Source organism: Sinohyriopsis cumingii, chromosome 13 (assembly GCF_028554795.1).
Source record: "Sinohyriopsis cumingii isolate HCF-2022 chromosome 13, ASM2855479v2, whole genome shotgun sequence".
Taxonomy (NCBI): Eukaryota; Metazoa; Mollusca; class Bivalvia; order Unionida; family Unionidae; genus Sinohyriopsis; species Sinohyriopsis cumingii.
The window spans coordinates 22,343,405-22,357,002 of NC_142973.1; the positions used below are offsets into that span (position 1 = coordinate 22,343,405).

At 34.7% G+C, this 13,598-nt stretch overlaps 1 protein-coding gene across 1 annotated transcript in view; it reads left to right on the forward strand.

Moving 5' to 3' along the window:
• The window catches only part of LOC149785045 (MAM and LDL-receptor class A domain-containing protein 2-like), a 349,170-nt gene that overhangs the window by 122,472 nt on the left and 213,100 nt on the right, over nucleotides 1-13,598 (forward strand). Inside the window, exons 53-57 of the mRNA XM_089931272.1 lie at nucleotides 345-500; nucleotides 1,029-1,223; nucleotides 4,410-4,568; nucleotides 6,087-6,224; nucleotides 9,351-9,607. Coding sequence (XP_089787398.1) covers nucleotides 345-500; nucleotides 1,029-1,223; nucleotides 4,410-4,568; nucleotides 6,087-6,224; nucleotides 9,351-9,607 — 905 coding nt within the window. The remainder of the gene's footprint in view (nucleotides 1-344; nucleotides 501-1,028; nucleotides 1,224-4,409; nucleotides 4,569-6,086; nucleotides 6,225-9,350; nucleotides 9,608-13,598) is intronic.

A 13,598-nucleotide genomic window follows, 5' to 3' on the forward strand; every position in this document is an offset into this window, starting at 1 on the left:
GTCTAAAATTAGTGGAAATTTCTGTGTATAGGATATCTGCTCATTATTGACAAAATGTATTAACCCTTTCCTTAATTTCACTAAATATTTATCAGCTTATAAGGACATCTGTTTTTGTCTCTTGATTGTTAACAGACATGTTTCATTATTATCTGTATGATGTAGCCAGTATTATGTTAAAAGTGCCATTAAAATCCAATCAACCAAACCAACTTAATTTTTACAAATTTGTGAAATTATCCAAAAGAGCATGGGCATGTATTCTAGTGCTTTTGTTATGTAGACATGTTTTGTGGTTTAATAAAAATTAAAAATTACAAAATGTTCCACATGTTCAATTTCAGTTGCAGATACTAGCTGCAATTTTGAAGACCCTAATATTTGTGGATACATTCAGGACACAATGGATACACCCAATTTTGATTGGACTAGAGGGTCTGGTCAAACCTTAACTCAGGGTACTGGGCCCAACAATGATCACACTTATTCCACACCGAGAGGTAAAATGTAGCTTCATTTCTAATATTTTTTTCCACACTGATATTTGCCTCTTCTGGTAATAGTAATGCTTATTTTTAGCTATCACTTTTCCATTGCTGATAACATCAATTTTGAGATCTGTCTTACATTTTTGAAGGTCATATATCTTCTATATTATTTGCTGTATTCAGATAAAACTTTATATACTGTTTCAGTAAATTGTGTTCCTTGATATGCTTTGATTTCATGTGATCAAGCAGAAAGCTGCATAGTCATAATACTTGTCACATCTGAGATACCATGTTCTGTGGAACCCATGTTCAGTTACGTACCCTGTAATTTGGAGACAACATAAATATGAGAAAGTATAATTAATAATACATAGACATTAAATTCTTGATCAAAATAGTGTTGATTGGAGTTGAAATAAATATAAATGCAATTAATGGAAGATAACCTTTTCCTTTAACATGTCTTAAGCTGTAAGGTTATTTAGAGGCAAAAAGAAGAAAAAATCCATTTTCTGAAACCAACATTTCAAATTTTAGGTCACTACATGTATATAGAGACATCTGCTCCTCGTATGCCAGGGGACACAGCTAGAATTTCCTCCCCTTCTTATGCCACTCCTGCTGACCAGTGTTTACAGTTCTGGTACAATATGTATGGTGCATCAACAGGGACATTAAATGTGTATCTCAGTACAAGTGGCAACCGTGGAAACCCAGTCTTCACAAAACAAGGTAGCTTATAGAAATCATGTGGCATGTTGATGTACTCTTTTCTATACAATCTGTACAAACAATTTAGAGACTAAAGTTTGGTAATGAACAGCAATGTGCAAACTTTTGCAGTGGTGTTACCTTGGCTATATTGGCAGAAATATTTGTGCAAAATTAAAGACTGCTAAAAATATGAATGTAATTGACCAAAAGATGTAATTTATTATTCAATATATGCACAATATAATCCACCATTAATTTCATTTTGAGGGACTGGACACATTTTTTAATCATACCTAGGTTATCCAATTTTTATGTGCAAAGAAATTGTTTATTTTCCATGTGCTTTTAAAGAAGAGGCAGGAATTATATGATCCTACCCATTGGGACAGAAGAGGCAGGAATTATATGATCCTACCCATTGGGACAGGAGAGGCAGGAATTATATGATCCCCTCCATTGGGACAGGAAAAGGTATCAATTATATGATCCAACCCATTGGGAAGGAAAAGGCAGGAATGATATGATCCTACCAATTGAGAGATGAAAAGGCAGGAATTATATGATCCTACCCATTGGGACATGAACAGATGAAAAGGCAGGAATTATATGATCCTACCCATTGGGACATGAACAGATGAAAAGGCAGGAATTATATGATCCTACCCATTGGGACATGAACAGATGACAAGGCAGGAATTATATGATCCTACCCATTGGGACATGAACTGATGAAAAGGCAGGAATTATTTGATCTTACCCATTGGGACAGGCAAAGGCAGGAATTACATGATCACATCCAATGGGACATGAACAGATGAAAAGGCAGGAATTATGTGATCTTACCCATTGGGACATGCATGCATTTATGCTTATTGTTGCACAACAACTCCAACACAATTCCAGATAGAGACTTTTCACCATAATGTATGTTTAGGGATGATCTCAAAATGTGCACAATGTATTTTTAGAATTTTAGGTTACAAGGCGATTGTAACCTTTATGATTCAGTTACCTTATGATTGTCATCTTCCTCATGTACATGATATAATTCTGTAAAAAATATAAAAATATGAAATTAGCAGAAAACTTGGGTGTTTTAATGCTGTACAAGTCCTCATACACCAGTCAAGTTAGAGATGTTAAATTTTGGGATATGATTGGGAATGCACCGTAAATGTTCACAGCAGTTTAAGAATTTACATTGATCACTGAGAGTAGCTTGAGGGTGGGAACACTTTTGCATCAATAATTTCATATCAAACATTTAGGAATGTCAGGTGTTTAAATTGTTATGCAGGACTGCGGCTCAGAAGCTGGGGTTGAAGTGTACATGTGCCCATTGATTTTGGATTTTGAAACAGCCTGGAAGTGTGATTTGTGGTTGGGGGTTATTTTAAGAAAATAGATCTGAAAGTATGAGACCAATTTATGATTTTAAGACCTAATCAACAAAGATTATTCTGTGGAAGAAGTAGCCCCTTCTCTAATCCATAATTTTAAGACCTAATGTGACCTCATGAACAACAATTATTGTGTGGAAGAAGTAGCCCTTTTCTAATCCATGATTTTAAGACCTAATGAGACCTAGTGAACAACAATTATTGTGTGGAAGAAGTAGCCCCTTCTCTAATCCATAATTTTAAGACCTAATGAGACCTCATGAACAACAATTATTGTGTGGAAGAAGTAGCCCTTTTCTAATCCATGATTTTAAGACCTAATGAAACCTCATGGACAACAATTAATTTGTGGAAGAAGTAGCCCCTTCCCTAATCCATGATTTTAAGACCTAATGAGACCTAATGAACAAAAATTATTGTGTGGAAGAAGTAGCCCCTTCCCTAATCCATGATTTTAAGACCTAATGAGACCTCATGAACAACAATTATTGTGTGGAAGAAGTAGCCCCTTTCCCCAATCCATGATTTTATGACTTAACCCTTTAAGCCCCGATCCCGTCTGTAGGCGTGATCCGGTTTCTGCATTCAATGGCCGATCCCGCCTGTAGTCGTGATTTTTTTACTGCATTCAATGGCCGATCCTGTCTCCAAGCGTGATGAATGTGTGTTAGATTCAACGTCTCTGATTGGTTAGAAATGGGTTTATTCCAAGAACTAACAACTATTAAACCAATCAGAAATGATTTTACTTTCATTTGCAGAAATTTGAATTGTTCAGAAGCTAAGGGCTCCTGTTTTGAAAGCGGTTTAACTACACGTGTTGTGGTCATGAAAAATCGTAAATGATGGCGGACGTAAGAGTGATTTTTGATGAGAGCAAAAATGAGGAGTTTCTCGGGTTTGATTTTGAAAATACTGAGCAAGCTGATGAAAGATATGTTCGGCAGTTGGATATTTTGTGAGATTTCAATTCGGACATAGAAGTTTCTGAGATTGAATCGTCCGAAGATGAGGATGCTGACAGCGATGATGATCGAGTTCTTGCGGATAAACGTTGCACATAATTTTGTAAATTCTGTATAAATAAGTCATGAAAGACTTGGACAAATAGGGAAAAATAATACATCACTGTGTAGACAAATTCATTTGCAATAAATGGTGAAACTTTCTTGGATTTTAATTGGATATAAGCAGAGAAATTAAGGTAAGAGTGAATGCATGTGTATGATGTTTACAAAATTTTTCAAACAGGTAAAAGCTCTGGGGCACACGCAGCTAGACACAGCTTAGAGCAGCAGTGATACTGATAACGGGTCTGGGGCTGAATGAGTTAATGAACAATGATTATTCTGTGGCAATAGTAGACCCTTTAGGCATTCCATGATTTTAAGACCTAATGGACAATGATTCTTCTGTGAAAAAAGTCCCTTTCCTCAGTCCATGAACTTAAAACATAATATTATGTTAAAAAAGATCTTTTCCTAGTACACGAATGTATGTACAAGCAAGAAATTTAATATTTAGCAAAACTGCAAAACTTTATACCCACAGATCTAAGAGGGTGCACAGTAAATGGAATACGTATGTTCGTATAAGGCTGAATGGCACACCCGCAGAATACCAGGTATATGGTGCTGATTAAAGATGAAAAATTGAACAAAAAAAAATCTTTCAGGAGATAAAGGTTACCAAATAAGCATAAACAAAAACACATGCACACATGTGCATGCATGCATAAGTGGGTTAACAGGATTTTGAGAGACAGGATCATCACATGGTTAACTTATTCTTCACCATGTTTCAGGTAACCAAGGTAACAGGTGGATACGAGGTGAGGTCACTATTTCTGCCAGTGTTAGCCCATACCAGGTGGTGTTCGAAGGGATCCGTGGCAGCTCCTATCTGGGAGACATTGCCATTGATGACATCACCATAAAACAGGGAGGATGTGGTGGTACCTCAGGTAAGCATGTGCACAGTATAAAAAAACACAATACATCTCAAGTTGTTCTTTACAGTATTTCATCAGCCGTGAACATTATCTGTAAAGTTTGTTCCTAGGCTTTTCTTAGTTTATAGCTTCCTTAAAACATTTTACAACTGGAGAATGGACTTATCATAAAAATATTGATTATCACAGGAGAATTATGGTAACTTTGAAGGTATACAAACAAAACAAAAATTCAACATATTTATGCATATGTCTTAAGTGAGCTGATTATGTTATGGCAATGTATGACTGTAGATTTACTTACTGTGTTATGGCATTGTATGTCTGTATGTCTGTAGATTTACCTATTGTGTTATGGCATTGTATGTCTGTCTGTAGATTTACTTACTGTGTTATGGCATTGTATGTCTGTCTGTAGATTTACTTATTGTGTTATGGCATTGTATGTCTGTATATGTACTTTTCCAGTCCATTTGATTGTAAGCCTTGGAGAGATTTTAATGAAACTTTGTATTTCCTTGTCCAGTCCATTTTATTGCAAGCCTTGGAGAGATTTCAATGAAACTTTGTATTTCCTTGTCCAGTCCATTTTACTGCAAGCCTTGGAGAGATTTCAATGAAACTTTGTATTTACTTGTCCAGTCCATTTTATTGCAAGCCTTGAAGAGATTTTAATGAAACTTTGTTTGTTTTACTTGTCCAGTCCATTTTATTGCAAGCCTTGGAGAGATTTCAATGAAACTTTGTATTTCCTTGTCCAGTCCATTTTACTGCAAGCCTTGGAGAGATTTCAATGAAACTTTGTATTTACTTGTCCAGTTCATTTTATTGCAAGCCTTGAAGAGATTTTAATGAAACTTTGTTTGTTTTACTTGTCCAGTCCATTTTATTGCAAGCCTTGGAGAGATTTCAATGAAACTTTGTATTTCCTTGTCCAGTCCATTTTACTGCAAGCCTTGGAGAGATTTCAATGAAACTTTGTATTTACTTGTCCAGTCCATTTTATTGCAAGCCATGGAGAGATTTCAATGAAATTTTGTTTGTATTGGAGAGATTTCAATGAAACTTTGTTTGTATTTACTTGTCCAGTCCATTTTATTGCAAGCCATGGAGAGATTTTAATGAAGCTTTGTTTGTATTGGAGAGATTTCAATGAAACTTTGTTTGTATTTACTTGTCCAGTCCATTTTATTGTAAACTTTGGAGAGATTTCAATGAAACTTTGTATTTACTTGTCCAGTCCAATTTATTGCAAGCCTTAAAGAGATTTCAATGAAACTTTGTATTTACTTGTCCAGTCCATTTTATTGCAAGCCTTGAAGAGATTTCAATGAAACTTTGTTTTTACTTGTCCAGTCCATTTTATTGCAAGCCTTGGAGAGATTTCATTGAAACTTTGTTTGTATTTACTTGTCCAGTCCATTTTATTGCAAACCTTGGAGAGATTTTGATAGATATATCATTGTCTGAAAATCTTGAATTTGTTATGTTTGGTTTTCATATAAAAAAATTTAAATGCATTACTTGAAGGTGGATGTAACTTTGAGCAGGATCTTTGCTCATGGAGTAATGTTCCAGACGATGACTTTGACTGGCAGACAGGAAAAGGCTCCACTACTACCACAGGAACTGGACCCTCCAGTGACCATACACAAGGAAACAACAATGGTAAGTCAACCTATAACTGTGGATTCATGGAAACAGGGCTAAAAATGAGGGTTTTTGTTACAGTCTTTACCAACCTATAGTCACTGTATCAAGCTTAAGCTAATCCTGGTTATCTTGGCAGCTAATTGGTTAATTTGCATGCATCCCTACAATTTCATTGGGGACATTGTGATGCCCTGTATGTGTCCATTTATCTGTCTTGATAAATAGATTCCCAGTGTGATAACCATCTGAGAAAGGTTTATCTTTTGGGCCTTTATTTCTGGGAGGTGGTCAGAGGTCCAGTATTGGGCCTCCAACTCCATCTCTGGGAGGTGGTCAGAGGTCCAGTATTGGGCCTCCAACTCCATCTCTGGGAGGTGGTCAAAGGTTCAGTATGCAAAAATTGCTATTAGAGTGACATTTTATAGCAGTCCAACATCATATTAGTTCGGACATACAATTTTACTCTTGTCCATCCTTCCCTCTGTTTGTCTGTATGTCTGTCTCTTCATCATTCTGTCTATCACACCTTGATTAGGTTTTGCTTATATGTCAGGGTTGATGTATGATGATGGGGCATCCCATGTATTTCATGTTTGAATAGTTCATTTATCAAACTACATTCATGCAATTATAGCAGGAGAGAGCACATAATGTATGTAATGGAATTTTAATTACAGATCTGGGTTCCTTTGCATTGCTTATGTTTCCTTACCAGGTAAAATCTTGTCACAATGCCTTATTTTATATTCTTATGGTTCATAGTAATACATTTTCTTTTCTTCACTGCTTGCCAATGAATATTCAAAGCATAGGATGCCCCACCACCATACATCAAACTCTGTTGTAGAATGTCAGTGATAGTCATGTGATATTCTTTTCAAATCAAAGTTGAAAGCAGTGCTTGGTGGGGTGCATCCATAATGTGACAGGACATGGACTAACCCTATCATCATTTACAGGGATGGAAGATTAGTTGATATTAACTTGACACAGTTCAATAACTGTTTGATCTTCCATTTGAAGAATTACCCTTTTAGGAACATAATTAATGGAAATATTCATAAATAAGAAATAGTTTATTATAATGTGAACACACCCATGTCTGTAAGATAGATTCTTCCTAGAAAAAAATACTGTTCCATTATAAAATCTGTGTACCTTTAGGCACTTTGGTATTGATTACAGATAATATTTTTTTATCATGTAGCAATGTGATGGTTCAGCTTCAGAAAGGTTGGGGCAATGATCCATGGAATTTAGTTAAGCCTTCAACGAAATTATTTACCTTATCAAATTATGCAGTGCTTTTTTGGTTCATGTGGACCAACAAATGTGTGAAAAGCTAAACATTCTTGACTTTTACTGTTGAAAAAAAATGATGCACATGTGCCAAGATTTTATATTGTCATAAAATGATCAAAACCATGATGTATATGACTGATATTAAACAGATTTGACTGTGGCTTGGTAGATATGTTTGCCTCTTCACAAGGAAGAAACCTTTTGATTTTGGGTTATGTTGACTGTCATTCTCTTTAAATAAAGTCATTATTATTATTATTATTATTATTATTATTATTATTATTATTTTTATTATTATTATTATTATTATTTTTATTATTATTATTATTATTATTAAAGGGTCACTGTTGCTAAACACATATTTCGCCTTTGCATATAATTTGCAGATAATAACTTCAGTTCTTGACAACAGAATTCAGTGAAACTTTAGTACAATTTTCCTTCTTAGCCTTGGAAAAAGAATTGTATCAATTTTGTGATCAGTAACTGCAAGGTCAAAGTTGCTGTCACCAAAAATGTGTTTGATCACTGTGCTTGATTTGCAGACAATAACTTTAGCACTACATAATGCAGTCGTACGTTCGTCCCCTTTTTATTTGGGAAAATGTATGTTTATTGTCAAAGTTGATATTACTTAAAATAGATTTGTCCTTTGCAGGTCAGAATTTAAGTTCTCTTTAGTCAGTTTCAATGAATACCTGGCGCATATATTATAATCCTTGTACCTAAAAAAGAGCCCTATCAATTTGGGAGTTGACAAATGATCTTCAAGGTCATTGTTACTAAAATAAGTTTTTGTACTTGTATTTAATTTTTGGACAGTAACTGAACCTCTTAGATTGAAAGGAAACTTGGTACATCTGTTTCCTTTTACCTTAAAAAAATGATATGCTCAGTTCTTGAGAAATTGGATGCCAGGAACAAATACCAAATTGCAAATGGATGGCAACTGCCAAGGAGTACTTTTGGAACCATGTCTTTTCTTGTGTACTCAGAATATGTTAAAAAAAAAAACCATTGAAACCTGGCTTATGTTGGTTGAGGATACCTGAACATGATTTTGTTTGAAGCATTCACTGATATAGCCCTGCTTGTAATGTTAGTCTCTGTCAGGCAACTTTGTTTTTAACACTTTTAAGGTTTTTCAAGGATGGCATTATAGTGGAACTCTCATAACTTTTAATCATATGTATGTTACCAAGATTTAATCCAACACAATGGATCAGACATTTCTATTTCTCAGCCAGTAGGAGGCTGACACCTTCTGATGCATGTAATAAAAATTTAGAGTATTTTATGATACAGAAAACCTTGATATTGCATGCACATGCACAGCACATGTGCCTAAAATTAGCTTAGTGTATTAGGAACTACTTTGTAAACAAACCGTGTACACTCATGTAGTAGACGCTTTAGTTTTTTTTTTGCATAGTTTTTTTTTTATAATTAAGCTTTTGGTAGAATAAAAAAATAAGTATATAATAAAAGGTTACTGAATTTGTATGAAAAAATATGAACTAGTTTTCTCAGACTAATAGTGTACTCCTGAAGGCCATGCAGAATTATTCTGAAAAACTCATTCATATTTTCCCATACAAATACAGTAAGCTATAATAATATCAATGAATCTCATACATGCTTACCATTAGTTGATGATATGGTGGGTGAAATTCTTTGGTGATGATAATATCTATGTTTATTGACTTGTGTGATAAAGTAATATGGAGCATTTACTTCATTGAATTGTCAAAATTTTGTACCTTGGAAAATCAGGTAATTTATGGATTAGTATAAAATTAAAGATTAATATCTGTTAAATTACATTTTATCTTTATTCAGGAACTTATCTCTTCATTGAGACATCTGCACCTCGCAAACCTGGTGATCGAGCTGTCCTGCAGAGTGCTACATTCCCTGCCAGTTCACAGCAGACAGTTTCCTTCTATTACAACATGTATGGTAATAACGTTGGCACTCTGCGGGTGAAAGTTAAGCCCCAGAATCAAAACTCCAGCACAGTGTGGGAACTCTCGGGTAATCAGGGTCCAGGATGGAAACAAGCAGTAGTACCAGTCAGCAATCCCAACCCATATCAGGTTGGAATATACTCAAGTACCAGGCAACTCTGCTTTTGTTTTTGTCTTGCCCACAGTTGGAGATAGTGAGATGTCGGTAGAAATTTTCTTATGGTGGCAGCAATGGTCTTAAGGGCATCAAGAATTTTTAGTATTTTGTGTTAATAAATATTGTTAAAGTCTTTTAAAATAATTTACAAGAAACATACATATGAGCATAATTTGTGGTTCCATAGTGCTCCACAGATCCCAAGTTGACAGAATTGTGGTTTTTATAAGGTCTGGAAATATTGAAATTTTATAGTGATAATCTTGGTCTGAAAAACTGAAGTTCTCCATTCTCTTTTTTGCCTCATAAAATCATCTTCTCTTGGTTTCCGTGCATAAAGCACATTAGTGTAAATGATTTCCATGGATGCGATGCCAACCTTTTACAGGTTAAGTCCTACTGGATGTTGATACACATTTAAACCTGAATCATAAATTGAGTTACGAGGTGAAAAATTGCAAACACCATTCCCATATTACCATTGCAACGTGTCACTTTGGTCAGAATGTGAACAAACTGGTTGCCAGTTTGTATAGTAAAGTCCATATTTGTAGTTAATTTTGTGTAAATTTATCCTGCTTATAATGATCAAATTACTCAGTTCCATCATTTATTCATTGCTGTTTAAATGTCCTGAGCATAGTGGTCACTGGTTCATTGTGGTCACTCATATGATACTAAATATGTATGATTTCTGTATATAAAGAACATGTTTACATAAATCTGTGCATCATTTATATCACGACTGTTAAGAATATGTGGTAAAAAATTTTGGTTTAGGTTAATCCATACTGTCCCTTCATCCTTCATATTTTTCACTCTGTGAATGTATTGTAAATGTTTTTGGTTTAGGTTAATCCATACTGTCCCTTCATCCTTCATATTTTTCACTCTGTGAATGTATCGTAAATGTTTTTGGTTTAGGTTAATCCATACTGTCCCTTCATCCTTCATATTTTTCACTCTGTGAATGTATCGTAAATGTTTTTGGTTTAGGTTAATCCATACTGTCCCTTCATCCTTCATATTTTTCACTCTGTGAATGTATCGTAAATGTTTTTGGTTTAGGTTAATCCATACTGTCCCTTCATCCTTCATATTTTTCACTCTGTGAATGTATCGTAAATGTTTTTGGTTTAGGTTAATCCATACTGTCCCTTCATCCTTCATATTTTTCACTCTGTGAATGTATCGTAAATGTTTTTGGTTTAGGTTAATCCATACTGTCCCTTCATCCTTCATATTTTTCACTCTGTGAATGTATCGTAAATGTTTTTGGTTTAGGTTAATCCATACTGTCCCTTCATCCTTCATATTTTTCACTCTGTGAATGTATCGTAAATGTTTTTGGTTTAGGTTAATCCATACTGTCCCTTCATCCTTCATATTTTTCACTCTGTGAATGTATCGTAAATGTTTTTGGTTTAGGTTAATCCATACTGTCCCTTCATCCTTCATATTTTTCACTCTGTGAATGTATCGTAAATGTTTTTGGTTTAGGTTAATCCATACTGTCCCTTCATCCTTCATATTTTTCACTCTGTGAATGTATCGTAAATGTTTTTGGTTTAGGTTAATCCATACTGTCCCTTCATCCTTCATATTTTTCACTCTGTGAATGTATCGTAAATGTTTTTGGTTTAGGTTAATCCATACTGTCCCTTCATCCTTCATATTTTTCACTCTGTGAATGTATCGTAAATGTTTTTGGTTTAGGTTAATCCATACTGTCCCTTCATCCTTCATATTTTTCACTCTGTGAATGTATCGTAAATGTTTTTGGTTTAGGTTAATCCATACTGTCCCTTCATCCTTCATATTTTTCACTCTGTGAATGTATCGTAAATGTTTTTGGTTTAGGTTAATCCATACTGTCCCTTCATCCTTCATATTTTTCACTCTGTGAATGTATCGTAAATGTTTTTGGTTTAGGTTAATCCATACTGTCTCTTCATCCTTCATATTTTTCACTCTGTGAATGTATCGTAAATGTTTTTGGTTAAGATTAATCCTTATTCTCTTTTCATCCTTCATATTTTTTTTTCTCTCTCTCACTCTCAGTCTGCACAGCTATGCAGCCTTTTTTACGAAGACTACATGTCAATAGCAGACATTCTTGACTATCCACCAGAGTGACTATTGTAGACAGACTTCATCTGTTTGAGACATTCTTGACTATCCACCAGAGTGACTATTGTAGACAGACTTGACTTCATCTGTTGAGATATTCTTGACTATCCACCAGAGTGACTCTTGTAGACAGGCTTGACTTCATCTGTTTGAGATATTCTTGACCAGTCCCCAGGGTGGATATTATACACAGGCTTGGCTTCATCTGTAGGGGACATTCTTTTCCAGTCTCCAGGGTGACTGTTGCACAGGTTTGACTATATCTGTGGGGGACATTATTGACCAGTCCCCAGAGTAACTATTGTACACAGGCTTGACTTCATCTCTTGGAGACAATCTCAGCCAGTCCCCAAGGTTACTCTCATATACAGGCTTGACTGTATCTGCATAGGACATTCTTAACCAGTCCTCAGGGTAACTATTGAGCACAGGCATGACTTTATATGTAGGGGATGTTCTTGACCAGTCCCCTGGGTGACTATCATACAGTGAGTTCTTTCAGTCAGAATGATGTTAAAAAACATTAAGCATTACAAATGTTATAGTTGCTCTAAAGAGATGCTACATCAGTATTTTCCTCTGCTACATTTTTGTTGTATTTAGGGCTCATATCCAATCCAAACATGATGTCTGTTTTCATAATTCTGATTTGAACATATTCAGTTCAAACACCACCATCAGATTGCCAGTGAAATTCACAAACTCTCAGTACCATGCTAAGAGTGAAATTGAAACATAGGAGATACAAATAGTTTATTTGCTTTGAAAACATCCAAAAGAGAGTTTGATTACAGTATGTCTTCCAAAAAAAGACTAGGGAGTTTGACTATATTTTCTTACTTTCTGAGTTATACTGTTCCTTCGCCCTTTGAGCATGACAGTACATTGAATTGAATAGTTTACTCTCTTTGGTGGCAAAGGAGAATTTCCATGTTCAGCACTTCATTACAATGCCGTCAGTGGGATCTATAGAGTATATCCCCTTATAATGAGAGCACCTTAGATTGAAGTAGATGATAACATAATTTTAATAAAACAGGAATGGTGTTATCATTAAGGGTCTTGCAGTGAAGGTGTGCTGTACTTCTTTGTTATGTATCGGGTTAAATCAGTAGGTATTCACTATTTATGTTTGAAAAGATTATGGTCAATCAAGGCTCAAAATTTAATTTTTAAGATCACTTGCCAACTTTGTCAAGTTTTTACAGAACCTTTTTACCAGGACCAATACATTATTTGCCTATGTTAGGTCAAAATATTAAAAGAAATATATGATTGTTTTGAAAATAAATAAACATAAATAAAATAAAACAAAATATATTTAAAGCCTTAAATCATAAAGGTATTACTTTCATTTAGTATAGATTCCTGAACAGAATAGTTAGTAATTGTCATCAAAATCAAGGCACTCATAATTAATTAGAAATTATATTTAACACTTGATCCTTTTGTATTCTCAGTTTGTAAATTCTCTACCTTCTCCCTCTATTTCTTTCTCATTTGATGCCTAAAACCCATTTAAAAAACTGCCTTTGATGATATTTCTCTGCATTCTCATTACATGTAAGCAGTTGTACATCAGTCTGAATGTGGTAAATATGAATACCTGAGGTTTGAGTCTGAATGTGGTAAATAAGAAACATGAGGTTTGAGTCTGACTGAATGTGGTAAAATATGAATACCTGAGGTTTGAGTCAGTCTGAATGTTGTAAATAAGAATACATGAGGTTTGAGTCAGTCTGAATGTTGTAAATAAGAATACATGAGGTTTGAGTCAGTCTGAATGTTGTAAATAAGAATACATGAGGTTTGAGTCAGTCTTAATGTTGTAAA